Here is a 15,323-nt window from a genome sequence, read left to right as displayed (position 1 = left end):
GGTTGGGGGAGGGGGGAGGGATAGCATTAGGAGATATACCTAACGTAAATGACGAGTTAATGGGTGCAGCACACCAACATGGCACATGTATGCATATGTAACAAACCTGCACGTTGTGCACATGTACCCTAGAACTTAGATTATTAAAAAAGGAGTAATATTTCATGATATGTGAAAATCCTTTGAAATTCAAATATTAGTGTCTATAAGTAAAGTTTGTTGAAACATAGCCAAGCTCATTCATTCACTTACTGTCTGTGGCTGCTTATGCATTATGACAGCAGGGTTGAGTAGCTGCAGTATGATCTGCAGAGCCTGAAATATTTTCTATCTGGCCCTTTACCAAAGCAGTTTGTCAACCTCTTCCCCAGAACTTTTGGCCAACTCCTCTACTAGGACAACGAAGACCCATAGGCACCACTGTGATTGCTATGTGCCTGCCATAGTACATATCTACTGAGAGACACATCAGATGTCTGTTTGCTTATTTCCCTTCAGCTGCCCAGGTGAGTATAAAATTGAGGGCAGAATGAATAGATAATAATGTTTTCTTATTTTTCCCATAATGTACAAGTGTCCTACAGTTGATGAAATGTTGAATATGATAAAAATCTTGCACTTTATATGTCACTCTTTCCTTATTTCATGTACATTATTATTAATAGTAGTTTGATTATTTCTATCAGAAACTACTGGAAACAAATTACTTGTCCGTTCTGCTTTGTAGTATTATCTTTTTTTCTGGCAATTTACTTATAAATGGATTGAAAACTTCCCCTAGTAAGAATTCTCTAATTTAGTAGGTAAGTTACATTTTCTCTCACGTAGCAGGCAAGAGATGGTTCTCCTAATTAGTGGCTTAAATACTAATAGATTTGTTCTACTATCCTTGGAGCGTGGTGACAACTTTGGGGCACACGATGGGCAGAAACTGCCTGGTGCATTTGCTCTTTGAATGTACAAGCTCTGAAGCAAAAATTTCCCCCCTGAGTTAGAAGACTTTTACTTACCCCGTGTTAAAAAGCCAAAAACTAAAATGTCACCAACAAATGGAAATGTAGTATGTGCTAAATTACTGAGTATTTAGTAATTAATCCATAACTCACTTTCATAACAAAGTCCTTTCCATTGCCAATCAGCATTAGGTGTTTGAACGCTCTTACAAGCAGAAATATGTTTTCTCTGATTCCTTACTGATCCTCTCTTGAATAAAAGAGGACAGTCTACATCATTATTTACATGGCAGTCCTTTGTGCATCTGAAAACCAAATCTTCACCATTCTATAAATGGTTTTTAATTTCCTGCTATAATATTTTAAGCAAACCTTGAGGGGCCTGGTAATTCTCTTTCACAAAAGTAAGAAAGATTATAAATAGAATTAGGCCAACTTTGCCTATGGTCTGGTCTATTCTTCAGGAAGTTTCTCAGACCAAAATGCTTCCATTATTTTTTTCCTTGTAGGCTTAGGGCCTGCCTGAGCGATGGGAATAAAAGTTGTTAGGGGATAGCATGTGGGTATGCTACCAGGGGGACAGACGGGAAGCAAGTGGCATCTGGACAAGCCAATGACAAACGACCTATGTTATAACACTTAAGCTGTGACAAACACAAATCTTGAATTAGGGCTAAAGAGATGAAATATGCAACAGGTGAAGACTTTATTTGCTTATGGTTTATGTGAAAAAAATCCTAGGGATTTAACTGTCAGTATTAACAAGGACGAATGCTAAAATGCAGTTGACACAGGAAAAAAAACAAAGCCATGAAAATCTTGCTACAGCAATAGACCATGGGAAATCCTACTCTCACTGTATTCTACTGTATTTATTCCACAGAATATGATATCAAATCTGGATGCTGCATTTTAAGTAGAACATTGAAAAATTATAAAGTGCTCAGAATGTGAAGACTGGAAATAATCTCTAACAGGCAATAGGAAAGATGTAGGATAATCTTGCCTGGAGAAGATAAAGCTAAGAAGAATATGGGAATGGTCTTCAAATATTTGGAGGGCTGTTACGAAAAAAGTGAGCCCATTTTGGGTAGGGGTACCTGCGGTGGAGTTAGAGCCGAAGCACTGGCTGTGATCCCCACCTGCCACTCACTGACTAGAGGACTTTGGACCATTTACCTAATCTCTTTGTGGCACATTGCGTTGTCCAAAAAGTGGCTGCAATAATGCCTCTGGTCCTACTTGCTCTTTGCTCCCACGAAGAGATAGGGTCTCTGTCCTCTTCTTATGACCTTGAGTGGGCCTGTATGACTGCACTGACTAGAAGAGCACAGTAGAAATGATGCTATGTGACTTCCAAGACTATGTCAAAAAGGTTGTTTGGCTTCTGCCTGGCTCTCTGTCTTGGGGCACTTGCTGTTGGAGCCCTGAGCCACCATGTTGAGAAACCTAGACACCCTGATGCTGCCATGCTGAGACACAAGTGGAGAGACTACGTGGAGGCGGAGATGCTCCAGGCACTCCAGCGACGGTCTGATTGCAACTGCAAGAGAGATGCTCAGAGAGAATAGCTGGGAAAATTGAGAGATGATAAAATGAATCAGCTAAGGATAGGAGTGGCTTATTATGTAGCAACAGAGCACTGGGACATTCTCTGAGCCTTATTTGTAAAGACGTTATGATCCTAAGCTACAGAGAGAGTATTGTACCAAGTAAATGAGATGCTCCATATCATGGTTTCATACCCACACTGAGTGACTTAATCATGACTGCTTCACAGGATGGGATGGATACCAGAAGCACAGGAGGCAGATGTTGGCTTATCCTGGAAAGATCATTTTAGCATTAGAACTATCAAACAGAACAGAAGCCACTTCAGAAAGTGTGCCCCAAGGACTGCAGATATTTAGGCTGGATGCTTATGAATGTGTCAAGGGTGTCCCTCACAGGACACCTGCAGTGGGTAAGAGTCAGACTCGCAAGCAGGTGAAATCTCTGATCCTGGATTGAACTTGTTTTGCTATAATTTTGAAGTTCCTCTTTCTTTAGGCATGCATGGAATTAGCCTTGTTATACTGTACGTGTATCTCTGTAAACAACCCCACATCCTTTTTGTAACAAGACAGAACAGATAAAAACAAACAAAAACCATCAATTAATATTTAGCAAAAATAACGACTCTGGGGATTCCATAGAAAGCTCATTCCACAAATATTTAAAATATGTTAAACAATAACTCTTAAGTTATGGTGAGAATTAATAAAAGACCTCTGACCATCTAGCAATCTGTTTAAAGAGTTTATACAACTTATTTTTTTACCCTTTAATACAAAAAATATTAAATCCATGCATTATTGGGCGCCTTATAGCACTATACCTTGAAACATGTTCTATAGCATCCTGGAAGAACACCAACTTTACTTCTTTGGGATTTGTGAGATTATAATCATCAAGATAGTCCTGTAGAACATTTGCAATTTTCTCTATATCAGGCATGTCATCATAAATCCGATCAGCTTTATCTGCTCCAAACTATAATTTATGGGAGAAGAACCAAGTTGGATTAATTCTGATAGACACATAACCTGGAAAATCCATTTCATTTAACTTCTTCAAGAGCTACACTGGAATTCTGAAGGTCTTTGCAATAAAATTTACATAGGAGCTCAGAAACAGGGTTTTGATATTTCTCACAATGCTACATTCCGATTTCATTTTTTTTTTTTTTTTTAAGACAGAGTCTCTCTCTGTTGCCCAGGCTGGAGTGCAGTGGAGTGATCTCAGCTCACCACAACCTTCGCCTCCTAGGTTCAAGTGATTTTCCTGCCTCAGCCTCCTGAGTAGCTGGGATTACAGATGCCCACCACCACTCCCAGCTTATTTTTGTATTTTTATTATAGACAGGGTTTCACTATGTTGGCCAGGCTGATCTCGAGCTCCTGACCTCAAATAATCCGCCCGCTTCTGCCTCCTGAAGTGCTGGGATACAGGTGTGAGCCACTGTGCCAGACCTAGTTTCATTCTTTTGTTGTTAGGTTATTGACATTGGAAAAGCTAACTGGTTAAAAACTATGCATAGCAGACTGCTATTATTATAAAAAATCATGCCAGAACTATTTGTAGTTTTTAAATAGTAGTCATCTAGGGTTACCTAAATTGCTGAAAATTAAATTCAGGTGTAAACTGCAGGGAGTCGAGTCCTTATTTTAATCTATTGATGATATCCCTTCTCTATTGTATGTAGCAACTGCCCCAGGGGCACTTTCTTCTGGACTGTTTTACTAAAACACACACAAGCAATGCAAGAAGAGTCTAACTGTTCTTTTTCTGTTTAGTCCCTCATCTGATAATACAATCAACTAGAAACACACAGGAAAAGAATCTTCGAAAACAAACTTTGGACATACTTTTAATAATAAACATAAATATATACTTTACAAAAATACATAGTTTATCTTTTTTATTTGTCAGTGGTAATACTTATCTAGAGTGGAGTTACCAGAGTGGTGAGGTATTGCATACATATAATATAATGATGAGTTCCTTCATGTGTTGAACCAGCATTGATTGACAGCCTGCTACGTACCTCTGTGCAGGAACCTGGGAACTTAAGATGAACAAAACCAGACGTGGTCTCTGCCCTCTTGGAGACACTGGGAATGTTTTACTCGAACAAGAGGCACCTTAGTAAAACAACATGGCTATCTGCCAATGTAGGCAGGACAGTGAGATAGCAGATTTATTCTAGGCAGGTCAAGAGGGTAAAATTTACCAGAGGGTAAAATTAGGTCCAGTGGGTAAAAATTAGACAGAAAGTATTGCAGAGATGGGCTTGAGGAACTCATAAGGGAATAAAAGGAAGTTAAATATATAAACAAATTGCTACTAATTAGAGTTACTCTTAAATGAAGAGAGCAATTCTCTTAACTAAGTAGCTTCACTACGTAGAGTACAATAAGGGGGAAGTCCTGAGTTAAGAGACTAGACCTCTCTGCTTCCTTCCAAACTGAATACCTGATAGCTCTCTGATTCAAACTGTTACCAAAATGAATGTAATTAGACCAGCAGTCAGCAAACTTTTTCTGTAAAGGGCCAGATAGTACATATTTTAGGCTTTGCAGGTCATATGGTCTTTATCACTACTACTGCACTCTGCTGTTGTAGAGCAAAAGCAATCATATAAAAAAAAAACATATATATAAATGGCTGTGGCTATGTTCCAAAGAATTTTGTTTACAAAAATAGGTGGCAGGCAGATTTGGCTCATGGGACATAGTTTGCTGACATCTGGCCTAGATCTTAACTCTTCACACATGTGAAGTTTTTATAGAATATAAATTTGAATTGGAAAATAATAAATGCTTTATAATTTTCAAATGAGGTCAAGTCATTTTAACATACTTACCTTAATGAAATCTCCAAATATGATGGGCTTATTCAAAAAATATTCCAGGTCAATTGCAATTCCAAAATGTTTGCCTATTTAAAGAACAAAACCACGTTTTTAATATAATGATAATCTTGAATGGAATATTTTAGTGATAAAACATACAGAATAACAGCTGCTACTTTACTTAGAAGACTTAATTAATAGATATATAAAAACTGAGAGAATGCTGTGTTAACTCCATGCCGCTTTAGTTTAGCTGATAATCTCCCAAGTTTAAGATTAAGAATACTTAACAAATAATTTAAAACACTTGTTAAATAATGAATACTGGATACTTATTTAAGAAATAAGAAGTATTTTCAAATTATTCTGGCTTTTGTTTTATTTTGAGACGGAGTCTTGCACTGTCACCTGGGCTGGAGTGCAATGATGCAATCTCAGCTCACTGCAACCTCCGCCTCCTGGGTTCACATGATTCTCTTGCCTCAGCCTCCTGAGTAGCTGGGATTATAGGTGCACACCACCACATCTGGCTAATTTTTTGTATTTTTGGTAGAGATGGGGTTTCACTATGTTGGCCAGACTGGTCTTGAACTCCTGACTTTGTGATCTGCCCGCCTTGGCCTCCCAAAGTGCTGGGATTACAGGCATGACCACTGTGCCCGGCCTATCCTGGCTTCTTATCAGACAAAATGCTCTTTCTCCTACTTTCTCTCCTCTACTTAAAACTTCATAATAAATTAAAATACTAACACTTCCTGAATTTATTTATTTTGGTATTTTTAGTAGAGATGGGATCTTGCCTTGTTGCCCAGGCTGGTCTTGAACTCCTGAGCCCAAGGGATCCATGTATCCAGCCACCCAAAGTGCTGGGATTATAGGCATGAGCCACCACACCCGGCTGACCCTTCCTGAATTTTAATAAAATTATTTTATAATATTGCATAATATTTCATATATTTTAATATATATTTGAACCTTCAAAGAAAATAACTTTTACTCATAAATTATGAAAATACTTTTTGTGTTAATTGTTCTTTGTGGAAACCAAATTGCTTTTCTACTCAAGTAAAAAAAAAGAATAGGTAAAGATTCATATTTACTGGCCATTTCTGTCAGAATAACATGGAAATATTGCTTATCTTCATTATTAATCAAGCGATCGTGGAAGACTCTTTGGCATTCATGGCAAAAAAGTCTAAAGATCTGAATTTCTCCTCTTGTTGTTCCTGGATCACATTGAAGGATACCTGTTTTTTAAGAAAAGAAAAAAAAAAAAAAAGAAAAATTCTACATTTGTAGACTCTCCAGTAATAGTTTAATTAGGAAATCCTTAAGTACAACTTCACCCTCACATTGCCAAAAATGACTGCTTCCCCAGTGGATATACACATATACGAATAGTGACTTCATTTATCGATAACAATATTGGGACACATTATTTGACAAAGACATTTCTGTCCCTGTTTTGTGATGTTTCTTTAACTGAGCATGTGAAGTGGTCAGACTCCACCATGTAAGCAAGTGGATCCCATTGTTACATGAGCTGCAGTATGCTAAGTGAAGGGCCTCACCTTACTTTAAAATAGACTGAAGTATATGTATTTACTTATCTTGCAACTTTCCTCCTCCCAAGGCTTATACTGTTTTTGAAACTCCCATTTCTCTCTCTTTCCCAATGTCAGTCCTCACCAAATGCCCCTGGCCCTTCCGGCTTCTACTAAGATTATTCTGAGTACTCATTTCATTAGTGTAAATTGCTATTGCAAACACAGTTCTAATAATTTCAAGTTACAATCAAAGCAACAATGTACAGGAATTCCTGGAAATGGTACTTCTCCACAGAGACCACCAATATGGGGCTCCTGACACTGTAGACGGGGGCAGGGAGAGTGTCTACTGTGCATGTGGATACACACAGCAGAGAGTGGGTACCACACAGCATGGTAGGTACTGCTCATGTTGCTTTGGAATACTAGGGTATTTCTGTAGATAATGATGCTACCTGTTTTTTGCATCTCACGTTTGTGTTTGTGTGTGTGTTTGACATATATGTTTCTTGAAGTGCTTGACTTTTTTTTTTTTTAATTATACTTTATGTTCTAGGGAACATGTGCACAACATGCAGGTTTGTTACATATGTATACATGTGCCATGTTGGTGTGCTGCACCCATCAACTCATCATTTACATTAGGTATATCTCCTAATACTATCCCTCCCCCCTCCCAAATGCTTGAAGTTTTAATTATTTTCAGTTAATATTTGTAGAAATAAGGAAATTTCTAGGACTTTTGATGAAATGTGGAACCAAGGAGAAAGACATTCAACATTGGAATTTCCTGTGTATTTTATGATGTGTCATTTCAGTAGTAAAGTGGATCCTGAATTTTGAAGCTCAAAAATTATCTTAAAAATAGGAATAGAAAGGCAATGGGGAAGGATAATAAATAAATGACAAGATTAGACAATGTCTGAGGATCAGTGAGTGAGTCTGAAGCAGTTCATGAAAGAAACGAAGTCATAGTCTAACGTTTTCTAGGAAAATTGAGTTCATGAATAGCAGGACTAAACTGCTAGTATAAGAGGGCATGATTTCAGTGGAGGAAGAGGAAAACAAATTATTTTGTCATCCTGTGGCAAGGATGATGTGCCAGCTTTGAGAGTCCTTCAGGCTCTTGAAGGAGGAAGAAAAAGAAAAGAGTGACAGAGCTTTCAAATTGGGAGTTGGGAAGATCAGGAACTGTGTGAGAACTGTGCATTAGGGAGGAGCAGGAGGGGTTTGCAGGGTTCTTAATGCCTAAGCTCCTGCCATGGCCAGCATCTCTTAGTTCATTCCCAGACTTGTTAATGCACAACAGGTAATGACTTAGATTGTGATGAAGACGGGAAGGAGAGCTAGCTTTCAAAGAGGCCAGTCATTGCTTCACAGGAAAGCACTCCACAGCTTCTACTTTGGCTACTTTGCAGATATTGAAAACAAACTTATAAATGTTAGTTAGAATCTTTTTAGAGAAAAAAAAATGTTGGCTGGGCACAGTGGCTCACGCCTGTAATCTCAGCACTTTGGGAGGCCGAGGCGGGTGGATCACCTGAAGTCAGTAGTTCAAAACCAGCCTGACCAACATGGCAAAACCCCGTCTTTACTAACAATACAAAAATTAGCTGGGCATGGTGGTGTGCACCTGTAATTCAAGCTTCTTGGGAGGCTGAGGCTGAAGAATCGCTTGAACCCAGGAGGTGGAGGTTGCAGTGAGCCGAGATCGCGCCACCGCACTCCAGCCTGGGCAACAAGAGTGAAACTCTATCTCAAAAAAAAAAAAAAAAAAAAAAAATTAAGAGTGGTGTAGAACAAAGGGCACTGGATGGGAAGTCAGGGAATGAAGCAGATCATGGAGCAACTAAGAGTTAGTGTCCTTGTATACAAAATCAGGGGAGATTTGTTTATTCGTCTAGACATTCATTCATTCAGTACCAGGCCCAGTTAGGCACTGGGATACAGTGGTGAACTAAGCATACAGGCCTTGGGGAGCTGATGTCCTAATGGGAGAGACAGATACATAAACACACATATATGCAGAGAAATATGTGCGATATGATTACAGGTAATAGGAGCTATGAAGGGACATGGGAAAGTTTTGCTGAGGAGGTGACTTTGAGCAGGGAAAGTGAGCCATGTGCGTATCTGGTGTTAGAGCATTGCAAGTGACATACAGAGGTCCCTGGGCAGGCCCGATTTCAGGAATGGCAAGGAGGTGGCAGTAGCAAGGAGGAAAGTGGTAGGCAATGAAAGGGAGAGGGAACCCGGATCCAGATCACTCAGAGACTCAACACAGGCAGGTGCTGGAAGCAGCCTCAGGAGGGTCTCAGCAGGGCCCATGGTTGGCTGCTGTGCAGAGGGCAGAGCTTGGTCCCTTTGAACAGGGTAAATGGACAACTGGAAGCAGGAGATTAGAGAGGAGGTTAGAGGGGTAGTGGATGGAGTGGTGAGGAGTGGTTAGATTAGGGATATATTCTGAAAATAAAGCTGTCAGGATTATTCATGGATTGCACAGGGGTTTTCAAGGTTCCTGGCAAGAGCAACTAATGGTAGTCTCCTCTGGGGCTGGGGTACGTATGGCCAAGGTGGAGGGGAAAAGCAAGAGTTCCGTTTAGACATGCCAATGTAGCAGGCCAGCTGGATGCCTGAGGGCGCACACTGAGAAGGAAGCTGGATATGCAGGTCAGACTCTTAGAGTAGGGGTGGGAGCTGCAGGCAGGCACTCTAGTGCCATCTCTGAGTAGACGGTATTTGAAGATATAGAATTGACCAAAATTACTGAGGGAATATGTGTGTAGATCTGAAGACCGAGCCCTGTGGCCCCAACATTTTGAGGTAGGGAAGAGGAGGAACAGCTATCAAAACAGACTGAGCGACAGCAGGCAGTGAGGGAGGACCGCAGGAGAGCCTGCCCTGGACCACTGCAGAAGGTGGGGAGGGGCGAGTTGTGTGGACACTGCTGTGAGGTTAAGGTGCCGCTGATAGCTGACCAGTGAATCTGAGCAGATGGAGACAGGACTCAGGTAGAGTGCAGTGTTGGGTATCACACTTTGATTGACATATATTGAAGGGAGAACTGGAGGTAGTAAGTGAGACAGGGAGGAGAGACCATACTTTAAGAGGTCTTTCTAGAAAGAGCAGAGAAATGGGAGGGGTACCATCAGGGGATATGGGACTTACAGAAAAAAAAATTTTTTTTTTCAGATAGGAAATATGATAGTGGCTTTTTATGCCATTAGGCATGATCCAATAAAAGAGGAAACTTTGAAGATGAGAAGTGGGGAATAATAGCAAAGTCCTTGAATAGACAGGAGGGTATTGGGTTCGGTACTAGAAGGAGCACTGGCACTGATAGATGCAGGGGCAGCTCAGCCCAGGGAAGGAAGATGCAGGTTGTTTGGGAGATTTAGAGGCAGCCCTGGTCCAATTGCTTCTATTTTTTTTCAGTGAAAGACAAGTAATCAGCAGGGAGTGAGAAATGGGAGGCAGTGTTGGCCATGTGAAATAGTTGTAAAGCACTCAGCCTGAACAGGAACAGGTGATGGGATTTCTGGGTGAGTCACAGAAAACTGCATACATACAATGTTACTGAGAGATTTGGGGGCCAATGGAAAAGAAGGGACGGTGCAGATAAGAAAACGAGGGTTGCAGTACACTACCTTGCACACATTTGGATAAGTCCCTCAAGTTAAAGATGTAATGGGACTTGGCAGGTGTTGGCAGGAGGTCAACACTCATTTTCTTATAAATCTCAACTGAGGCTTCTACAATGCTTGATGCAGTTTGCTTTACAGCTGGTGGAAAGTCACTCAGGAAACCATTTAAGATGGCCTAGAATCAGAAACATAATATGAGAGGATTAGATTTATTTTAAACCAAATATCTATCTTTTAAGTACTCCAGATGACATATTTTCTAATAACAGAAAGCCAAATTCCAACACAAAGTCTTCTGGTATCAAAGCTCTTCTGCTTATTTCAGAAAACATTCTCGAGGATGCACTCACTCCTGTCTTCTGTGATTGTTTTGTGATGCCTGAGTGTCATTCATATCTGGCTAGTGAATTTACATGAATGTACTCTCAAGTAATTTAGACCTCTGCTTGAGGTGAGTCCAAGGGGTCATCAAGAAGGGCACAAACCCACCTGAAAAAGAACAGAAACCCCCTCTCTCACTTTTATGGACGAATGACCACCACTCTCAAAGATTTTCATCTTCATGTATATTTCAAATGTGACTTACTTGCAATGGTGAACTCCTTCACATTCAGCTTCCCCATTTCAGTAGCTGGCCATTCTCTCCTAAGCTCAGATCAGGAGCTTGGAAGTCTCTGTAGACACCTCCCATTCTCTGTCCCGCACAATCAATCTTGGACACATTTCTTGGGTCTGTTTGCTTCTCTCTGTTTCCCCGGACATCACCCCATTCTGGGCTACACTCTTTTAAATCTGGGTTTCTCCCCTCTCTCCTTCACTCTGGCCTCTCCACTTCCATCCTGGTCTCCCTGCCGGTCCACCCTTCCCCCAGCTCCCTCACTTCACCCCTCCCTTCCATTACTCCCTGTGTCCCTGCCACACTAGTCTGAACACCCGCGCTCCTTCCCATCTCAGGCCCCTGCACTACTGCTCCCCTATCTCTGTGCCTAGCCCTCTCCGCTTGGCAGGTGCCTTTTCAGCCTTCATGTTTTAGGTTACATGCCATCTCTCCAGAGAGGCCTTTCCTGATCACTCAATCTAAAACAAGTCCTCCCATCAGTCTCTCTGATCTTCTCATCCATAACATCACAACTTGAACATGTGTATTTATTAGCTAGTCCTTGACCCCCAAGTGCTTGGAAAAATCATTATTGTTTTTTAAATAGATAAATTCTTATCACCATTAACCCTGGGGTAACTCATGGGAGAAGCCACCAGAATGCATATCGATGTTTGCAAGTTAGTCCAATCTGAAGTTGTGACTTCAGATTTGGTGTCATATATGAGATCTTTTGAAATAAACCTGAGTATTTGTTTTCAGTGGGCCTCCTGTTTAACATTTGCTTTAACTTGTGAGGATGACCTCTTTAGGTATCCCCTCCTGGGACCCCAACATGAGTTTAACATACTCCACATGGTCTGTATTTTATGTAGGACCATCCCAAACCCAATCTTTAAATTTGATGAAAATCTGTCCATTTGTATGTGTATGATGGAGAATAGACAAGCTGATAATTTTATCTATATATATGTTATAGGTAGGTAAAAAGCTCCAGCCTTCTCTTCTCCATGACACAAATACAAATACAAATACAGTTTCTAACATATGCATGAGTAACTGTGTGTCTGTATCTAGATATCTCATTCATCTATTCATTATCTGCATCTGTGGAAGAAGATCCATGAGGACAGGGATGATATACCAATGTCAGGCGTATGGAAGGTGCTCAACAAATATTTGTTTAATGAATGAATTAAAGGCTACTAAATTGGTATCCATACATTAAAATTAGCATATTATAAAATTTACTGAGGACCACAGCCTGATATTTTACTTAAGGATCTGGCTTACATGATCTGCCTGGCAACTTTGCAAAACTCTTACTAAGAACATGCACACAAGACACAGCCAGATTTGTCAGTTTTGGGAGAAGGATTCTTTGGCATAAGCACATTATCAATAGTTTATGGAGCCAATCCTGGTTTTCAGTTACTGCTGTTATAGCTTTCTAACTAGAAATTTCATTAAATTTAATTTACCTGGTTGTGTGCTGTTCAGTTCACCCTTGGAGTGTATAGTGATGCATATTTTGGCACATAAATTTCCAATAAGTAAACATTCAGGTTTGTGTGAACTGTGTGGTCCAAGAAAGAGTCACTTATAATGTACACATTCCAACTGAGCAAACCGTGACTGGTTATTAGTGATGCACTCCCTGCATATATGCACTGATTAACTAACTTGCAATAGACTATCAAAGAAAGTACAATGATAGGACTAATTGTGTTAACACAAATAGGTGATTGAAAACATTATATATAATATACTTGTACTATTTAGATTCATAGGCTTCTTTTACATAGTAGAAATAAATCTATTTATATATGTTGCTAACAATAAATTAGCTTATTGATTTTGCTCTTCTTCAATTCTTGACTACATCCAAGTTCTTTCTCCTCCAAACAGTAATGAAGGACAGGACAGATGGGTGATGAATTATTGGGTCCTGCTTAGGTGAGCTGTGATGAAAAATGAAGTTTGAGATCCATGGGCCTAGAGCAAGTTCTTTTTTCCTACAGGCAAAACACCCTGTCCGTTGTAATGACAGCAATATTCTTTCCCACCTGAATTCAGTCCAACCCGGTAGCCCCCAGAATCTCGCAGTTTTGCACATATCATTTCTATTTCCTCTTATAGTTAGTGTGAGTTTTAAATGTAAACCTGTAAAGTTACAGAGGGAAGAAGCAGCTCTATCACAGCCAGTTTTCAGCTGTGATGTGCTTGCTGGACGATGTTCCCATGGGTGACACATTTCCATGGACATGATAATCCCACAGGAGGTTGAGAGTTGGGGACCATGTCTTTCCCAGTGGCCCAGACTTCACTGTATTCTTCTCACCCACAAAATAGAAATCATTCCATTTTGGAATGATGAATGACGTTTTTGTAGTCATAACCCTGAATCTGCTTTAACTTAATAAAAAATGAAACAATTTGCAAATTCAGTTTCTTCTAACCAGGCATAAATTTCTTGAGACACCCCTCACCACTCATCACATCACAGTGGATCTGTGGTGTGGTTGGGAATCACGCACTTCAAACTTCAAAATATAAATATAAAAGATCTCAGAAAAAGTGTGCAGGGGCTTAGACAACCCCTCTAATGGCTTTGGTGGTTCCTGTTATGTCTTGTTCTATACTCTGGTGCTTAATTATAGGAGCTAAGCTCCCATCCTTTCATATTTTCTAAAACACTCTCCCAAAGTTCTTCAAAATGTGGCAGTTTTTATTTATCTTTATGGCATTGCTCCTAAACAGCTTATTGGAACTACTTCAATTTATTAAAAATAATTTCCCACAGAAATAAGCTATTTAAATACAAACAGAAAACTCCTTTCCACGTACTGAAGGTTGTATACATGTGGAGTCTGTCCCTCTTGAGAGGGCTTCCACTGGAAGAAGTCGATGCTGGTAATTGCCACATCCTTGGGCATCACTGTCCACATCACTGTCATCAGCTTCTCCAGGCCAGTCACCTGAACTGTCTTATTCTACCTTTGCGCACACCTTACCATTTCCTGCCTCTGCAGTTGCATTCACCCAGCACTTCCGGTTCCTAAGATCCGTTCCTCCCTGTCAATTCCCAGTATCCCCAAGCCTCAGCTCACAATCTCTCTTGTCTAAGAAACCTTTGCAGGTTGGGTATGTGGGGCTTTAGTCATGCTGCTTCATATTCTCTTATTGTTCTACTCAAAATAATGCCTCACAATCTGTTGAGCACTTGTAGGGCAGGTGCTATTATTTTTTCCATATAAAGGATGGAGAAGTAGCCCTTTAGGGAAGTTAGTACAGGTGGACAAAATATAGGTTATTGTTCTTTGTGAGAGTGGCCAAGGAGATGAGTTCTGTTTTAGGTGTCTTAAGCTTGAGCTCTCTGGCATATCAGGTGCCAAGTTTGGTGGCAAGTGGACACACAGACCTGGTGGTTAGGTATGAGATGAGCACAAAGGCAGGGGCTGGGTAGTGATGAGATCTACTAAGAACTGTGTGTGCAGTGCTAAGTGGCAGGGACCTAAGACGTAGCCTTCTCTAAAGGTAGGGGTTTTGTTTGCACAATCTTTCTGCATTTCTAGAACTCTCTGAGACCAACAGATATAGAAGGCAGTGATGCAAATGCCTGCCAGCTACTCTCCAGGAATCCATATTTACCTGCTTCCTGCTCGGGAAAGAGATGGATAGATGGACTCCTTAGAAACACAAGACACCACTTTGATTGTGGGAGGCTTGGAACACATATATTTTCTTTTCCCCCTTTTGCCTAAGTTAGAATCAACACTCACCTGAAAAATCTGTTTCAGACTGTGATCTGAGGGCACTGGGAGGCACAGCATGCTGAAATGTCTGATGAAGCGGGGAGTCACAGGGTTGCGGCCACCGCCTGGAGGTGCACATGCCGATACAATTGTTACATCCTGTGTGCAGAGAAATCCACTTGGATCACTCAGCAGAGAACGAAATGAGACCTGCCTATCCCAATGGTAGGACTTCCCAAATGCCAGCATTGCATTACATTTTTTGTGCATGTTAAATGACTTCTCACAATCACTCCAAGAGACCACTATACTTACACCTATTTTATAGATTAAAAAACCAAGGGCCTGGATGGTTAAATAAGTTGCTCAAGGTCACTCAGCTGATTCATCTACTTTATATAAATACCTTTATGTGAAACTGTAATCTTAAAAA

At 40.4% G+C, this 15,323-nt stretch overlaps 1 protein-coding gene across 1 annotated transcript in view; it reads right to left on the bottom strand.

The window, feature by feature from the left end:
* LOC111551107 (dynein heavy chain 6, axonemal) overlaps positions 1-15,049 on the bottom strand; it is a 140,374-nt gene extending 125,325 nt beyond the window's left edge. Inside the window, exons 1-5 of the mRNA XM_026456435.1 lie at positions 14,918-15,049; positions 10,541-10,712; positions 6,447-6,593; positions 5,359-5,432; positions 3,331-3,485 (exon numbers count right to left, since the gene is read on the bottom strand). Coding sequence (XP_026312220.1) covers positions 3,331-3,485; positions 5,359-5,432; positions 6,447-6,593; positions 10,541-10,712; positions 14,918-14,968 — 599 coding nt within the window. The 5' untranslated portion in view covers positions 14,969-15,049. The remainder of the gene's footprint in view (positions 1-3,330; positions 3,486-5,358; positions 5,433-6,446; positions 6,594-10,540; positions 10,713-14,917) is intronic.
* Between the last annotated feature and the right edge of the window lie 274 nt (positions 15,050-15,323).

This window comes from Piliocolobus tephrosceles, chromosome 15 (genome assembly GCF_002776525.5).
Source record: "Piliocolobus tephrosceles isolate RC106 chromosome 15, ASM277652v3, whole genome shotgun sequence".
Lineage (NCBI taxonomy): Eukaryota > Metazoa > Chordata > Mammalia > Primates > Cercopithecidae > Piliocolobus > Piliocolobus tephrosceles.
Note: the sequence above shows the minus strand (reverse complement) of the source record. Positions and strands in the feature narration are given on the sequence as shown.